Source organism: Chanodichthys erythropterus, chromosome 7 (genome assembly GCF_024489055.1).
Source record: "Chanodichthys erythropterus isolate Z2021 chromosome 7, ASM2448905v1, whole genome shotgun sequence".
NCBI classification, from domain to species: Eukaryota; Metazoa; Chordata; class Actinopteri; order Cypriniformes; family Xenocyprididae; genus Chanodichthys; species Chanodichthys erythropterus.
Window position 1 is genome coordinate 35,927,307 of NC_090227.1, and position 17,556 is coordinate 35,944,862.

The 17,556-nt window shown below is 36.1% G+C and overlaps 1 protein-coding gene across 1 annotated transcript in view; it reads right to left on the reverse strand.

Moving 5' to 3' along the window:
• Nucleotides 1-745: 745 nt before the first annotated feature.
• nrn1la (neuritin 1-like a) overlaps nt 746-17,556 on the reverse strand; it is a 33,351-nt gene continuing 16,540 nt past the window's right edge. Inside the window, exons 2-3 of the mRNA XM_067389322.1 lie at nt 4,451-4,601; nt 746-1,187 (exon numbers count right to left, since the gene is read on the reverse strand). Coding sequence (XP_067245423.1) covers nt 908-1,187; nt 4,451-4,601 — 431 coding nt within the window. The 3' untranslated portion in view covers nt 746-907. The remainder of the gene's footprint in view (nt 1,188-4,450; nt 4,602-17,556) is intronic.

Here is a 17,556-nt window from a genome sequence, read left to right on the forward strand (position 1 = left end):
ATCTTCCAAAGTCTCCTAATGCTAGGAATATGGTTATTTATTTTCAACAATGTGAATGGTTCGGTACATTTCACGGTGGACTGTAATGCAAACAGGGTGCGAGGAGGTATGTTGACAGGAAGGTAGGACATCCTATTATTACATTCTGACTGAATTTGGACTTTTGTTTGGTCCTGAGACTTCCACAGAAGATATATGTACATTTTTTAATATTTAGACCTTCTACTATTAATTGCTATCAGGATGTGAGGACAGTTCCAACCAGTATTATAAAAAGAGTTGAAAAACATTGCCTAGCCAAGCTTTAAAGGGTTAGTTCACCCCAAAATGAAATTTCTGTCATTAATTACTCACCCCCATGCCGTCCCAAACCTGTAAGACCATTGTTTGTCTTCAGAACACAAATTAAGATATGTTTTGATGAAATCCGAGGGTATCTCGGCAACATCATTGCACCTTTTGAGGTCCAGAAAAGTAGTAAAGACATCGTTAAAACTGCCAGAGCCGGCCAATACTGTGTGGATCAGATAACCTCGGATTTCATCAAAAAGATCTTAATTTGTGTTCCAAAGACAAACGAAGATCTTACAGGTTTGGGATGACATGAGGGTGAGTAATTAAAGACAGAAATTCCATTTTTGGGTGAACTAACCCTTTAAGATTTTAAGATTTTTTTTTGGTCACAATTAAACAATAAATAAATAACAAAATTAAGCGTTTTGGACCTGAAAACGTGTCCTTTGTGTGGAAACGACATTCTTTTTGTTTTGAACGGCTTCATTTGAAGCATAAAATGAATCTTATAGTACTACATGAGATCTGTATGAAAATGTCAGAACAAAAGCAGTCAGTATCGTTGTCTATATGTGCTGAATATTTGAACGCTGAGGTGAGTCTTGAGATGTGATTATATCCATGGAAACAGTAGTAGCACAGGCAAACAGAAGGTCAGAAAGGTCAGACTTTTATGACTAGCGCGTCCCTTTAACGACTCCTGATTGGTCTCATCGGGGCTTTGGGAATCAGAGGCAGCTGCTGATTGGCTACGACTGGAGCACATCTCATACAGGTTTCCAGAAAACTGCATCTTTTTGGACTCTTGTCTCAGAGACTCCCACACCGTAGCAGCCTCCTCAGGGCAGCCGGCCATGGCCACATTTGCACAGTCATGAAAATCATCCCAGGATCTGCAACAGACATAAGCTTAAGGTTAAATGTTCTGAATAATTAATACCTAATCTACAAGCTAATGAGCGAGAATTTGATAAAAATAAACCTGAAACATCCCTCATGTAGCTACAGTTTTAAATAAAGGAGCACTACTGTAAGATATGGGGCTTTTTAATCTGTCATAAATCTACTTAGTGTCAGGCTATGAATTTAAGATATTTATATATTACATTTAGACACTTCATACCTAATATCAAGTATTAAGCACTATATTTGTTTTATATAATAAAACACCTCTGCAACCAAAAATAACATATAGATTCTATACTCTAAAATGATCATCAATATTATAAATGTCTATAATTAATCAATTGCATGCAAAAGTAACTAATGTTTATTTTAATTAAGCAAGGATTTCAGGATTTGTTAAATCTTTAGAGATTTTTAGAGCATAAATAATGATGAAAAGGTAAAACACCAGAGCGAAAATATTTTTATATTTTTATAAGAGCAAAAAGGTTGATGCAACGATATGCAATATTTTCAACAACAACAACAAAAAATCTTTTTTGTTTGTTTTTTTTTCAACAAAAGCATTCTGTGATGGAAATGATTGTGGTGGAAATTAAAAATTTAATATTTTATGTACCCTAAAAACAAACTCTTTTTCATAATTAGACAAAATTACAGCCTAATTTAAGATGAATAAAAATATTTGGTTCACAATAAAGGTTGATTTTTTTCATCGTTTTCTGTACAGATCTCATATTTCATCTTGGGCATGCTCTTCACTGTTGTCTCCTTGGTAACCAAGCACACTAATTTTTGATAAACCTTCATGTCAAAATTATTGATTACGGTAGAAATAACTGAAGAACAGTAAATCGTTATCATCTAAATAAATTTTAAACTGATTTATGATTATTTTACTATTCATTAAATCATCATAGTTTTAAAAATTTGATTTTTTTGCAATATTAATATTTTTATGATGGATTTTTTTTGTATTTTAACCTTGAAAGTCTGGGTCTTGAGCAAGAGAAAAACAATCTACCCACAAAAAAAGGCATTTGAAAAGTAGCAGAAATAAATGATAAAGACAAAAAGTAAAAGTTCCCAAGAGTTTCACAAGTTTAAATATGTCCTTCAGATAATAAAAAGAACAAAAAATCTGTTAGTTTTAATAAAACTTACCCCCCCCCCCAGGGGTATAAAAGTTCCCACTGAAGAAACACCCTTTTATGTTAAAACCCATAGAGTGAAGCACTGTTAACTATTAAACAGTGATGTATGTGTGCAGTTCATAGTGGAAGTCTGTCCTTCAACTCCACAAATGTCCTTCACCACCAATTCCTTTCTTAAACATCCCTCTCAGATCTCTGAGAGAGGAGCAGTCTTGGCCTAAACCTGACACTTTGCAGTCTGGTGGGACAGTGAAGATCCCATGACAAACGATCAGACACACTTGCTGCGAACCTGCGTGCGAACGCGTACTTGCGCGAGAGCGTGCGTACCTGTGTTTACGCGTGTGTGCACGCGATCAGTGAGCTCAGTGGCAGGATTAATTGGTACCTGGAGGAATAACGCTTAAATAGCTGTGTTAAAGAAAGCACCCTCCTCATTGCCTGCTTGTGTATGCCTTGAATGCTAAACGCAGGACCATATAATGCTGTCGCGTGGATCATGATTCATTCAGTAAGTGGCGTAAACGGGCGAAGTGTAACAGATTGAGTCTGACTGGAGGATATACAGGAGGCTGTTCTTTAACAACATCATGCTGCTACACAATGAATACTTAAAGAGTTCCTGCAGCTACAGGGTGTGACATAATATAAAGTCATATCATAGATGCGTGATCTATGGAGGGGCAGAAGGAATGAGACAGACAGGGAAATAGAGAGAGACCTAGTCTTTAATTAGAATATCCAGCACTTGGGAGGAGGAGAAAGATGAGTGTGCAGAGGAAGAAATGGAGAAAAGAGTGGAAGGGAGCAACAGAAAATGAGATGAAAGGCAATGTAGGGAGTTAGAGAATGAATGAGGTGTCATATCAGTGAACTGTGATACTCTATATCACATTCTCCCTGTGACAACACAATGAACGGCGTACTGCAAATACTCCTGTGGTGTGAGAGCGAGGCATTTTATGTGGCTATACAGAGAAGTAAATGTGTTGGTGGGTCATTGGTGTTCAGCTTGACCTTTTGACCTCTGTAACTTAAAAAAAAAAATGAATGTGTGTGTGTGTATATATATATATATATATATATATATATATACTGTAAAAATGTTACAGTAAAAACCTTTTAATTGGTTAACAGTAAGTTCGGTAACCTTATTTTGTGTCATTTTACAGTAAAATACTGTTAAATGTACCATTTTTTTTAAGTAAAAAGTACAAATCATCTTATAATTTGCAGCGAAAAGCCGCAAACTGAAAATCCCCAGAATTCCCTGTGTGACACTTTACATTTTATGTTTTTAATTGTATTAATTATGTTTCCTTTAGTTTTTTGTTATCAGTTATGTTCATTAGGTTTTATATTACATCTTTTGTTGTTAAATGAATGTTTATTGCATTATTTTAGTGTCATGTGTGTTACCATGATGGTGTTTTGTGTTTGTGTGCATGTCACTGTGTGCACCTTTCTATATATTTATATATATAGCGAGGAGATGTTTGCTGTATGTGACAAAAAATGTTTTGGCCTAAAAACGCGTGACATCACTAAGAGCACCTTTAATTAAAACAATATTTTTAAGAAAAATATTTATCATGTTTTTGTCACAAGATGAAAAATTTAAGCAAGCCAAAGAGGTGATACTATTACAAATCCACTCCTATGTTTAATCTTGTTCACTGTTGTGATAAAAGACAATTATGATTTTCATTATTTCAGAAATGTGATAAATAAAATGATTGTTTGGGGGTCAGTAAGATTTTTAAATCTTTTTGAAAAAAGGATTTTATGCTCAAAGCTGGACTTATTTGATCAAAAATACATATAAACAGTAATATTGTCAAAAGTGTTGAAATCAGCTGTGCTGCTTAATATTTTTGTTGATACCATGATGCACTTTATTCAGATTTTTTCTGATGAATAAGAAGTTTTTTTTGTTTTTTTTAAGTTTTTTTTTGACAATGTATAAGTATTTACTGTCACTATTGATCAAATTAATGCTTAATTGCTGAAAAAAGTATTATTTAAAAAAAAAAATTACTTATATACAGAATATAGATTCATGTTTATGTCTGTGTTGGACCAGGTTTTTTCCTTACTTGCAAATAGAGTCGATCTCCTGTATATCCTCATCTTTTTGGGCACTGACAGAGAGACTGTCTCCCAGGGCAAGCAGACACTGGGCAAACCCTTTATAGATGGAGCTGCACTTCTTTGTGGCTGCAGCAGAACATGGACTGGGAACAAGCACTAGAACAAACAGAGACACAATATAACAGTATCAGTCACCATTTTGTCCCTCATTTAAAAATATATGCTGTATATATATATACTCTCCAATGATTATGCAAAAAAAAAAAAAAAAAAAAAAATGTGTCAGGCTGCAAAATTCTTATTCATTTTTCATTCATTCAAAATTCATTTAAAAAATAAATTCAGTAATGTTAGCATGGGGAATGTGAGCACAATGCACAGAACAATAACTTTCAAGATGTAACTTAGCCCAGGAATAAGAATAAAAGTATTTTCTCATTTCAGGTTGACAAGCCTTCCAGCCTGTTATGGTTCATTTATTTCCAAAAGCTCAAATATGAAATAGATTTCCTTAAAAAAAAAAAAAAATACACCCATTCCCCCAAACATAGACAAGTTCATCAACAGATCAGCAGGGTGACATTGAATGGCTTTCACTACATCCTTTACAGACCCGAAGAAAAACACTCACAGTACACAAAAGCTTTCAGTGCTAGATTTGTGGGGTTCTTGGTTATTTGTAAATTGATAAAAAGTATATTTCTATGTTTCATTGTTAGAACAGAACACAGGATAATACATCTCTAACCTTGAAGATATGGGAGAGAAATTCAATAGGAATACTCTGAGCTTTCATGTGTTAGGAGCTCCTTTGGTAACCCGTACCAAAGTTTGTTTCTCTGTGCATGTGCCAGTGTTCTCCCACCCATTGCTCCTTGATGTCTCTCAATCTCTATAGCCTATACCTATTGACAATATATGGAAGTTACAGTGAACCTAAGTGAGATATGCAGGAGGATCTTAATTGGGTCAGACAGCAAATCACCAGCACTCCCCTAATTCCCTTGAGGAAATGAATGATTAATATTTGATAGGAGAGAGTTTTCTCTCTCTTTCTCTTCCCACACTGCTGCAAACCTATTGATTTCCAGCTATGTTTTTGCAGTGAGGTCTGAGGATTATTGGTTTCACTCATCCCCATCAACATTTAATGAAGATATGGAGAAGGAGAGAAAATCAAGTCATACATTAGAGGAGGATAAGACAAACTCTTTCACAGTCACTGAGGTGCTGCACGTAAATGGAAATGACTGAAGAAATCAGAAATATTGAAGTGCTTTTAAAAATGCCAAGGGGAAATTCAGATAACTGTCACTCAGTAATAAAAGACTCAATACCAATACTAAAATTATAAGAGATGATGTAAAGAAAGCCGGCCACTATCGCAAAATATAACAAATAGTTTATCCTGCTATCAAGGTTACTACCTAAACAGATAAATACGTGGACATGATGTATTGCTTTAAGTTTAAATTAATTAATATTTTCCCCTGTATATTATCTGAAAGTTTACACTAAAAATAGTCCATTACAATGTACAAAAATTGGCCTGACAAAAAGACAAACAGTGTAATATAAACACATAGTGCTCAATTTGAACATACTGAGTACTGTGAGTATTAGGAATAATCAAACCACTGAATGATGCAACTGGATTGACCAATCAGAAGCAAGTATTCCAGAGAGCCACACTACACCACTATGGCAAGCCGTTTTTACTTTTATTCATTCTCAGAATATGAACTCTTGATATACATTTCCACTAGTAACAATGTTAATTCTTGATATCAACAATTACATTTTTACTAGTTAAAATGCTCATTTCTGACATCAAGAATTACATTTACACTAGTAAATTCTTGATATCTGTAATTGTATTTTCACTAGTGAAATGTCACCATTCAAATTCAATTCAAGAATTGATTTCTTAGTTGAAATTCCAATTTCACATATCAGACATATAATTCTTACTAGTAAAAATCATAATTTTTGATATCAATAATTTGATTGTCACTAGTGAAAATGTTAGTTTCTGATATCATGAATGTGATTGTTACCAGTAAGAAAGCCATTTTAGATATCTGAAATTATTCTGAAATATCAGAAATACATTTTCAGAAATCAAAAATGAACATTTTTTTGTACTAGTAGCAATTCAATTGAATTCAAATGAAAACCATTTTTACTAGTAGGCCTAACAATGTAATTATTGATATCAAAAATTATGATTTGTACTTTAAGAATTGTATTTCTGATATGTGAAATTGGAATTTCAACTAGAAAGAAATCCATTCTTGATATCTCACAATTGAATTTGAGTGACATTTCACTAGTGAAAATACAATTACAGATATCAAGAATTCTAGTTTTAACAAGTGGAAATATAATTCTTGATATCAAAAATTAGCATTTTAACTAGTGAAAACTAAATTGTTGATAATATCCTGAGAATGAATAAAGTCAAAATAGCTTGCCATATGCCACGTGTGTATATTATATATATATATGATATATATATATATATATATATACACATACACGTGGCTCTCTGGATTCTGATTGGTCAGTCGCATCATTCATATATATATATATATATATATATATATATATATATATATATATATATATATATATATATATATATATATATATATATATATATATATATACATATATGAATGATTAATTGATAAATGAGGGTGATTAAATGATAAAAGAATGATAATTTTTTAATTGGTTAACAAGAAAACACTTCTAAACCATTTAATAATCTTAGTTAACCCATTATTAAAAGCAAAAGTTGTATCTGTTAATATTATTTAATGGACATAAACAAATAATGAACAGCTCCATTATTATTAACACTTTATTAACGATAACAGAGATTAATAAATAACGTAACAAATGTATTGCTCATTGTTAGTTTACTGCTCAATGTTATTTAATGCATCAACTAACGTAATGTTGAACCATTCACCACACAAACCACACCACATACAAACAACAAAACTGAGCAGCCTGGGAGGAAAAAGAAATCACCTAAGAAGTGGATATGCCCCAAAAAGTCTCATCGGATCAAAAAGGAGGCAAAAGCGTACAGGGTCCGATTACATATCTCTGAATTTGTATCTCTGGCCGATGCTCAAGCGGATTGAAGAGTATTCTGAACCACTGCCTGCATTAGTAATGTTATTACTGATGTTGTGTAATCCAAGCTCTGATATATCTGAGTGCTGTCCACCCACACACAGCGTGATCTGGCCTGGCCCATTCAGCTCAGTGAGCCGCTATGACCTAGGCGGCAGACACAGGGCTTATTTGAACCACAACATAAATTTTTAATCTGTGGTGCCAGAGATCCACGGGGAGTCCATGGGGTTCTTGAATAAATAAATTATATAAAACAGGGCACTTGCATGAGAGGGGACTGCAGAGGGGGAATCAGATAGAAAAGAGAATTTGAGAAAGATGAACTATGAAAAAAGGAATGAAAATGAAAGACAAATTGAATGCTCTGGTCTAACACTGTGCCCAGACTCTATAATGTAAATAGGCAATCAAATTTAAAAATTAAACCTGCTAATATGAATCTTTTAAAATAATAAAATATAGTCATACAAAATAAATTATATTTATATAAAATTTTTATTTTATATGAATAATTACATTCTTATAAAATATACTCTAAAATAAATTAATAATATAAAAGAAATAGCAGCAATATTATATCGTATTGTCTAAATATGCAATTACAAGAAATGTTTTAGGTCTCTCAAAAGCTGCAAAATTCATTTAATATACTCTGTTCTCCAAGAGAGAACACGATTACCATTTTAAAGCACATTACACTTTATGCGATATGAATAGTTCACTCTATTTGTAGAAATCACCATAGATTACAATACAGGTACTCAGACCATTACACAATTCATGATGAAGCATTGTAACATCATCCTTATAAGGAGCATGTTATGAAACCTTGAAACAAAAGCGTCATAATAAATAATGTGGTACGTTAAGCATCATGGAGTGCTTAGAGCAAAACAGTTGCATAATTTCCTGTCCCTTGTGTGATTCAGACACAATGAGCTAGAAAAACAGTGCTATCTATCTATCTAGACAGACTTCAAACCTTAAATTAATTACAGACTTAAAGATGCTGAATTCAGATGACCTCTGGAGCATGAGATGGGCAAGTGATGATGGAGCTGTAGGCCACATACGTGCCCATCTCCTATTCATGAGGGTGAATATGCAAGCTTTATCCAGACCAGTGCTGAGCAGGCACATTTGCTGCTGAGCTTTGCTACACGTGGCTCTTGCAGACATCCCATGGGGAGCACATCAAAATAAATGAAAACCATTTTTATTTGTCAGTTTCTGAAGATTTGCATTCACAAACACAGTGGTGCATGTAAATAAGGTTCAGTGGTGTGAGCAGACATGCAGGCAAGTTGCCAAAGTATTTTCATTTAGGGTGTATGTGCAATTTGTGGATCAAATCCATGTGGAAAACTCAATACACAAACATCAAAAAAGGAATTTTATATATATATTTCTATCATGACAACTCTCGGAAGAGTTTAGGATGGTAATGGATATGAAAATGTTAGTGTATTTGGTCTTATATCTGCTAGGCTGCTGCTGCTGCAGAGCAAGTACAGAGACTTGCTACTGGCAATACATACATAGACACGCTGCTGTGCGCATGTCAGACATGCTGCTGCCGCACAAAAAGCATATATGAAATTATGATTGGCGCTTAAAGCATGTTCATTTTTTGCCGGAACAGATAAATGTGAATCTGGTAGGTTTTTATGACGCTGGTTTTTATACGAATCACTGCAGTTCTGATTTTAATTTTTTGGTCAGTGGTGCTAAAAGTGTAGTGCTCCATTATTTTTTAAAATAATATACCACCAACACTTCACCTAAACCTAACCGATAGCGTTAAAAAAAGCAAATGTGCTGTTTTAGCTTGTTTTGATCTCTCATCTTGGAGCTCTTTTACCGTGATTCATTTTCACTGGATTTTTTATCCAAGGCTTCCTCGTCCTAAGCACAACTCCGTATCAGTTGAGCTACAGAGCAAGCTTGTTATGTCAGAATAGTGAAACATATGGAGCTGAACCGATTCAAAGTCCAAAATATATTTGTTTACAAATCGTGCACTTTGGTGAAAAGCGTTTTGAAGTCATAACATTATATTGTGTAATCTGACCCGGTAATCATAACTGTGTATGAAAACGATTAAAAGCGCTTGCTGTTTTACTACCTCTAGTGTTCATTTCTGTTTGGAAACTGCAGTGATATGTACGTATTGGTACGCATTTTTGTGACTCGCGAAAACATTCCCACGGGTACGTCTTTCCATGAGACCAGGTTGGAAATTATCCATAGCAGATCTATACAGGTGGAGCTGGGGAAAGTGGAAGGTTTCCGAGGAACTTTGAAAATGTGCTGCAAACTTCTACAGCAAACATTGACCACTATTTAAAGTTGAGCAGCAAGCTCATTGGCTACAGATGCAATAGGAACCAATCAGCTTGTGCTGTGTATTGTTAACGATGTGATTGGCAGCGGGTTGTGTTAAGGACCCATATATATATATATATATATATATATATATATATATATATATATATATATATATATATATATATATATATATATATATATATATTAGGGCTGTCAATTAAAAATTTTAATCTAATTAATGACATACTCTGTGATTAATTAATCTAAATTAGTCGCATACATAATTTTTGCTATGAAAGTATTAAATATTTCAATTCAAATGAATCAATGCAGGGTTTTTCCTGGGTCAAAAATGGTCTTCGATGGTGACAGACATGGTCATCCACACAAACAGTAAAAAGTGCTCTACCCACATGATCCGCGAGCCCGATACTGACAATAAAGTACCTGTCACTCTCACTGTAATTCTTTCTTGCCCTCTTTGCAAAAAAAAAAAGTGATTTTATAGCTTTGTAAGAGAAGATGATTTTTTGCTAAACCTGAAAAGTATTAAAAAGTAGCATTTAGAAGTTATATTAACTAATAATATAATTTTCTACCATATACAATTGAATGCACCTAGCTAACAACAACTTGCTTTGTTCTGGTTTCACCTCACTCCAGTCTAAACTAACTGATTTTATAGGTAGGCCTAATTTACTACACATTGTCATTTAAATAACCTGAAAATATTGTGGATTTTTAAGGCTAATTTTACTAACCTTGCTAAATGGGGTAAGCAGCACACTTATGTTCTCATTTCAGAGTTGTTCGAGTAAATGATTCATTATAGACCGTGTGGACAGATCAGTTGTTGTCATGATTCATTAAAATGAATCTGTTCAAATGAGTCATTAGGTCGCGAATTGGACATTAGCGGACGTTGACGCGTTGCGTGTGAATCGCGACTGTTATTAGGACATCGCAAAAGATTTGTCAACACAGAAAACACTTCACCACTGGATAGGATTTTCTTTTTGTTTACTGAAAGTGTGGTTTATGTCAGCTGCACGTGCAGGGCGCCTGTCAGAGAAGATGAGGTGACGTTCTTTTGAGTACTTTTCACACCCAACGGTTATTCAGGAAAAACATTCTCCGATTGCACCTTGTGAAACATGGATTCGGTCTTACGAACTTTTAGCATTGTGTCAGTTGATTTAGATTATTATGTGTGAGGTAGAGAGAGTACAAAGACGGTTACTTTGTAGACAGAGAGAGCTCGTGCACACGAGGGAGCAGCTCTGCTCGTTCTGTCCGTCAGCGCAGTAGTCGTCTCCCTCCTTCATTTTACAGCCACAGAATGGTGGCTAGAATGGCTCCAGGTTGAAAGGTCAATACGGAATGGATTAATCTGCGTTATTTTTTTTAACGCGTTATTTTTTTCTCAGATTAATTAATCGAAATTAACGCGTTATTTTGACAGCCCTAATATATATATATATATATATATATATAATATATATATATATATATATATATATATACAGATATGTAAAAAATTAAGAGACCACTTAAAATTGATTTCTGAACTTGGAGTGGTCTCTTTATTTTTTCCATAGCTGTATATATATACAGATGAGCCATTACATTATGACCACCTATCTAATAACATATAGGGCCTCCTTTAGCCCGCAAAACAGCGGCGAGGCATTCATTCGATTGAGTCTTCTGGGGTATCTGGTACCACAATGTCAACAGCAGGTCCTCCAGTTCCCGTACATTGTGGGGTGGTGATGATGTAGCGCGAACTCGCTTTTCCAAGTCGAACCACAAATGTTTGATTGGGGTTCATGTCAGGCCAAGGCATTAACAGAAATTCACCGTAATGTTCCTTAAACCAATCCTTGATGATTCTTGCAGTATGGCATGGTGCATTATCCTGGTGGTAAAGGCTATCACCGGCAGGGCACACAGTTGCCATGAATGGATTCACTTGGTCTGCAACAATGTTCAGATAACAGCTGTCAGGGATTGTGCTATTGGGGTAATGGAGCCTAAAGTGTCCAAAGAAAACCGCTGCCTGCCTGTGTCCGCCCAACAGTGCATTCAGGTGCCATAGCCTTTGTTGGTAATCGGCGTATCCGCACTCAGCCGTCGACTTGATGCACCAGGAATCTTGATTCATCAGACCAGGCCACTTTCTACCAATCATCCACGGTCCAATCTTGATGATCTTTTGTCCATTTCATGAGTTGTTGGCGATGGTGTGCGGTTAGCATGGGGACCCGACTGGGTCGTCGGCTACACAGGCCTATACGCAGAAGCTTGCGATGTACTGTGCTGTGACACATTGCCCTGGTCACCACTGTTGTAGCTGCTGGTGATTTGTCGCACTGTGGCCCTGCAGTCACTGTGAACAATGTGCAACAGTCTCCGCTCCCTTCTGGCATCAATGAGCTACAGGCAACACACTGCTGGATGACGGTTTGTATATATCGGTTTGTATAATGGGAATGAAACTTCTGTAAGAATCAGAATCAGTGATCATTTATAATTGGGGTTTTTTTGTGTGAGGGGGTGACAAAGATACACATGTGTTTATATTTTCCCCAACAAAAAAATCAAATAAAGACTCATCATACTAGAGGTATCAGGATAAAGCTCTGGAAGACAGGTAACACTGATTCTTTGTGTGATGTAAGAGACTGCACTGGGCAGAACTCATTAAGACTTTACCTCAGTGCCTGCTGGGAGCAGAGCTTAATCAAAAGCACCAGGAGCAAGACTGCAGACAGACACTTCATTATATACAGAGTGTATGGGTGGTTATATATTTAGGGGTACATCTGACATCAAATGTAAAAAATAATGCCTTTTTGGAGGATATAGAAATACACTTGTATTGTCTGATGTAATTTAAGGCAGGACACTACAGGTGAAAAATGTAAAAAATTTTACTAATAGATATCACCATACTTCCCCAGTTGATTAATCACAATACATAAACACATCTGATTTGTATGCAAGTTTTCTGAAATGTTATGTTTAAATGCAAATGAGACATTATCTAATTAAATATGCACTACTTTACATACCTTTTCAGAACATAAATCAGAGCATTATAAAGCCAGGTTCAAAATTCTTGTCTCATTTTGTCGACATATTACAGGTTTTTACAGAGCGGATTTTGGATATCTCTTTTTATCACTCTATAAATACTGAAAATACTGTCAACAGCCAAAAATAAATCACAATTTTTAGGAATAAAAGTTAAACGGGATAATATGTACATTTTCGCCGCTAGAGGTCCCTTATTCAAAACAAAGGCGTAGGTTGATGACGCCTCGCTTCTTCCGGTCAAGTGTATGTGGGGTTAAACAGCGCTGTTTATCATATTAGATACATTTGTGTAATGAAAGTTGTTATAGTGCTTCTCTGTGTTCACTTGGCGGCTACTATGAGACACTTGTCGCACACTGCAGTAAGCTAGATCGACATTAGGCATGGTAAAGCATGGTACTTACTGTAAATCAAGAAAACAAGATTTAAACAATAAGGCTTACTGTGTTGAGCTATATAACATGATTAGTTTTCTGTCAATGAATGTATTTAAACAGTTGCTCACCTGTCTAATAAAACACATAATATATTAAAGAGTCTTTGGTGTTTCCATGGTTTCTACAAAATAAAACCAGAAAAGGGTATATATAGGTGATGCACGGACACGGTTCATGTTAAAATTGCTTATTTCTCTGGATTTAAACATTCTTGGAAACATTTGGGATAATGTAAGTACACAACTCAACAAAATATAACAATGTTTCAGTGGTTTTAGGATATTTTAATCCAAAAATCTTACATATTGTGCTTTTAATAAATCATGTTACTGAAATAAGAAGAAACCCCTCAAAATAGGAACAAAACTGGAAAATTTGGTGTAAGTGCTACTTAAGTGCTACACATGAAAATAATTTAAGTGTAATAAAATTAACACTTATGTATTTTAGAGGTTTTCTTTCCACTGGTCTGAATTCTGAAAGAAGACATGCTAAATAATAAAGTCAAAAAATTCAAAATTGAAGAGTGCATGAAAAAAAATGGTTTAAGCAAATCTTTTTGTATGGTACAAATTTAATAGAAGCATCTAAAATAAAACTTACATATTCACAACGTTTCAGTGGGCCACATTAGGCACAGGCAGAATACAGAGCTCAACAGAATGAAAGAACTTTGAGTGCGGGAAGTGCTGCAAAGTTGTTTTTTTTGCTGCACTATGGCAACTTTTTCTATGGTAACTGTGGCCCTCTCTTGCGTAGCATCGTTAGGGGCGACAGGCTAATAAGCCTAGCAGTGACAGCATAGCGTGTGAAAGGCGAGGAGAGCCTCTATTCCCCGAGCTAACTCTAAAACAGGGCTTCCAGTGAAGCCACCTGCAATAGCACAAACAAATTCTGATAATTAGCTCATGCCAGCAAAGTCCCCTTTCCAAGTGATTGGTTAACCTCTCCAGTTTTCCATTCACACCTTCACTCCCAGAACACTGAATGGAGGGAGGCTGCGGGGGATGAGAAGAAGTGCATTTGCCAGCTGTTAATTTCTTTCATGAAACCGAAGGGAAAAAGATGCATAGATATGCACTGTAAATTGAAACAGGAATGTTTTGCTATTGGATTTTTGTAGCACATGACATTAAGAGATGTTGAGAAAACTGAGAGGGAATACAAACTTAATATCTTTAATGAGGATGTAAAATTAAGCCTGACTCTGTGACATAGCCTGCACTATAGGTGGCTTTCATAGCCCAGGTCATCCTCCAGGTGAGGAGGACTAATTGGAACAAAATGGAGCTCAAAAAGAGGTGTTAGACGAGTTTTCTACCTGTTAGTACAGACCTTATTTTTCTCCTTATTGTGTTCAGTAGCTGCGGCATTGAGTTATATCTACTACAACACCAAAGCTCACTTCATTTTACTCTTTGTGTGGCATAAGAGGCGCACAACCTAAAAGAAATAAAACCTATTCTTGCAAGCTGGGATGGTGGAAAAAAGCCAATGGTGGAAAGACGCTTCTTAAAAGGAACCTTTATATTTTGCTCTAATGGATGTTTTTCTCAAGCACATGCCCTCAAATACTCAGAAAGATGTAACACATATAAACATGCGCAATTCCCAGAAGAGTTCACAAAATTTTGAAGGCCCCATGGGACTGCGGTTTCATTTGGAGACGGGAGGAAGTTGGGGAGGGATGAGAGAAAGGAAAGCAGACATCTTTCCCATCGCTAATGTGCTCAACACTGGCTTTGATCACAAAAAGGAGATGCGACTGCCACACAATAACACAATCACTCACACGTGCATTCATGTGTCACTTTAAAAAGTCGAAGGGAAAGTAACTGACCAAATGAGAGGAGACCTGCTTTCGATTTTATCTCTTTATTATCGCTCATGGAATAGAGAAGGTACAAGGGTTAATTGATTTTATGTGATCAAATTGAGAGACTCTTAGACGCTCAAAAAAAGGCCTGAAAAAGAGATATCATACTTCCACTGGCATTAATTTGACAGCTGCTATCTGTCCAGAGCAAGGTCACAGATAAACCTACACAGATGGAGGAGCTCCTTCACCGAGACTCTCCCTTAAATGCAGTATAAATTAGATTCAGATTTGGGCTTGGTGGAAGAGCTTAGCTGTAAAGACCCAATTAAAATAATTTCCACATCAAATACAACTTTAATCTGTTAAACCACCACAGCAGCATTTCAATTAATCTGTCAAATAAAGGAGAAATCTTCTGGTCTGCATTTTACTTTAGGTGTATTCCTATTAAGCATTAAAATTCATTTTACTTCTGTGATGTAACTAATTTCCTAGTGATATTCCACTATAAAACAGGAAGGTGGTTGATACCAGATTGGACCAGAGCAGCTAGCTGGGTGTGATCTCCAAAGTTGTCTTTTAAGTTTGGGTTTAACAACCTTATTTAATAATAGGTGTGACTCTCGAACTGTCCCGTTCACACAACAAATACAGTATCTCAAACCCCTTCTCACAAAAGCCGTAAATAACACCTGTAGTGACTATTACTATAATATTTTATGTATAATGTTCTAATAATCATTCTAATTTTATGAGAAATGGGAAGTCCACAACTATGGAGTGGTGCAGGTATGACGTCAGAACCCGGAAGTTTAATTCACCGCTGGTTCTTTTGAGATTTTCCTATGGGTTTTTTCAATTTATGTTGATGATACTTGATACTTTGACGTTTTGTTCTGTAACGGACATAGGCCGGTAAGAGCTGTGCGTGTAAACCTCACTCTTTAGCCTCCTTGTTAGACCCGGTTTGAGTCCTGCTTAGTGCGAACAGGAGGGGTTACATTGGTGCCGTGACCCGGGTGGGAATGCAGTTTAGTGGGGTGAGTGCGGTTTAGTCGGCCTATGTCGGTAAGAGCTGTGCATGTAAACCTCACTCCCCTGATCTCAAGAGGCGCTCTAGAAACTGCGGTCTTTAGCCTCCTTGTTAGAGCGCCCGACTCCCATGCCGGCGTACCCGGGTTCGAGTCGCACTTAGAGTGGGCGGTTTGAACAGGAGTGGTTACATTTTTATAACATACACTGCACACACTCACACCCCAAGCGGTCTTATCTACCCTGTTGAAAAAAAACACAATATGCTGGTTAGGTATGTTTTGAAGCATGGCAGCTGGTTTGAGCTGGTTTATGCTGGTCCTTAGTTGGTCATGAGATGGTTTAAGCTGGTCAGTCAACTAGCTCCAGCTCAGGACCAGCTTAAACCATCTCATGACCAACTAAGGACCAGCATAAACCAGCTCAAACCAGCTGCCATGCTTCAAAACATACCTATCCAGGTTTTTGCTATGGGTGTGTGTAATTTACTTTGTAGAAGAAAACGTCAAAGTATAGTCAAGTAATGTTCACCACAGGCTTTATTTTTCATATACTGTAAATCTAACCCATTATAAAACCCCATATGAAAATCTTGAAGGAACCAGCGGTGAATTAGTCTTCTGAGTTCTGATGTTACGTAACAGTCGGGGTGTACGCCCCCAATATTTGCATATGAGCCCCTGCTTGCACAGGGAACGTGCCATGCAACCATGGAGACGTTTGTGAGAGACGCTGCGTAATATCATTGCACTGCTGCAGCCACGATACGGCAGCAAAGTTCCTTGATTATTACGCCTGAATGAGAGTATAGTTCCTAGCCATATCAGCCTAGAAAATTGCAACTTTTTATTTTCTGTCGGTCTTAGTACACGATTTAACTACAGAAGAGTCAAGTTTTAAATAGGAAAAATATCAAAACTCTTTGGTCATTTTTAAGCGCGATGCTAACGGTCTAATCAGATTCAATGAACTATGCTAAGCTATGCTAAAGGTGGTACCGCCAGACCCGGAGATCGGCTGAATGGATTCAAAAACGGTAAAACTCAACTGTTTAACTCTAGGGGAGTTGGAAAATGAGCCTATTTTCAAAAAAAAGTGGAGTGTTCCTTTAAAGCAGCAGGTGAGATAAAATAAAAAAACAGATTGTTATTGACCGTTGGTGTGGATGATAATATAGTAAATGTTATAGTTATCATTCTTGGTGTAAACCAAGAACTATATTCAGCTGGTGTGTGAACTTGATGTA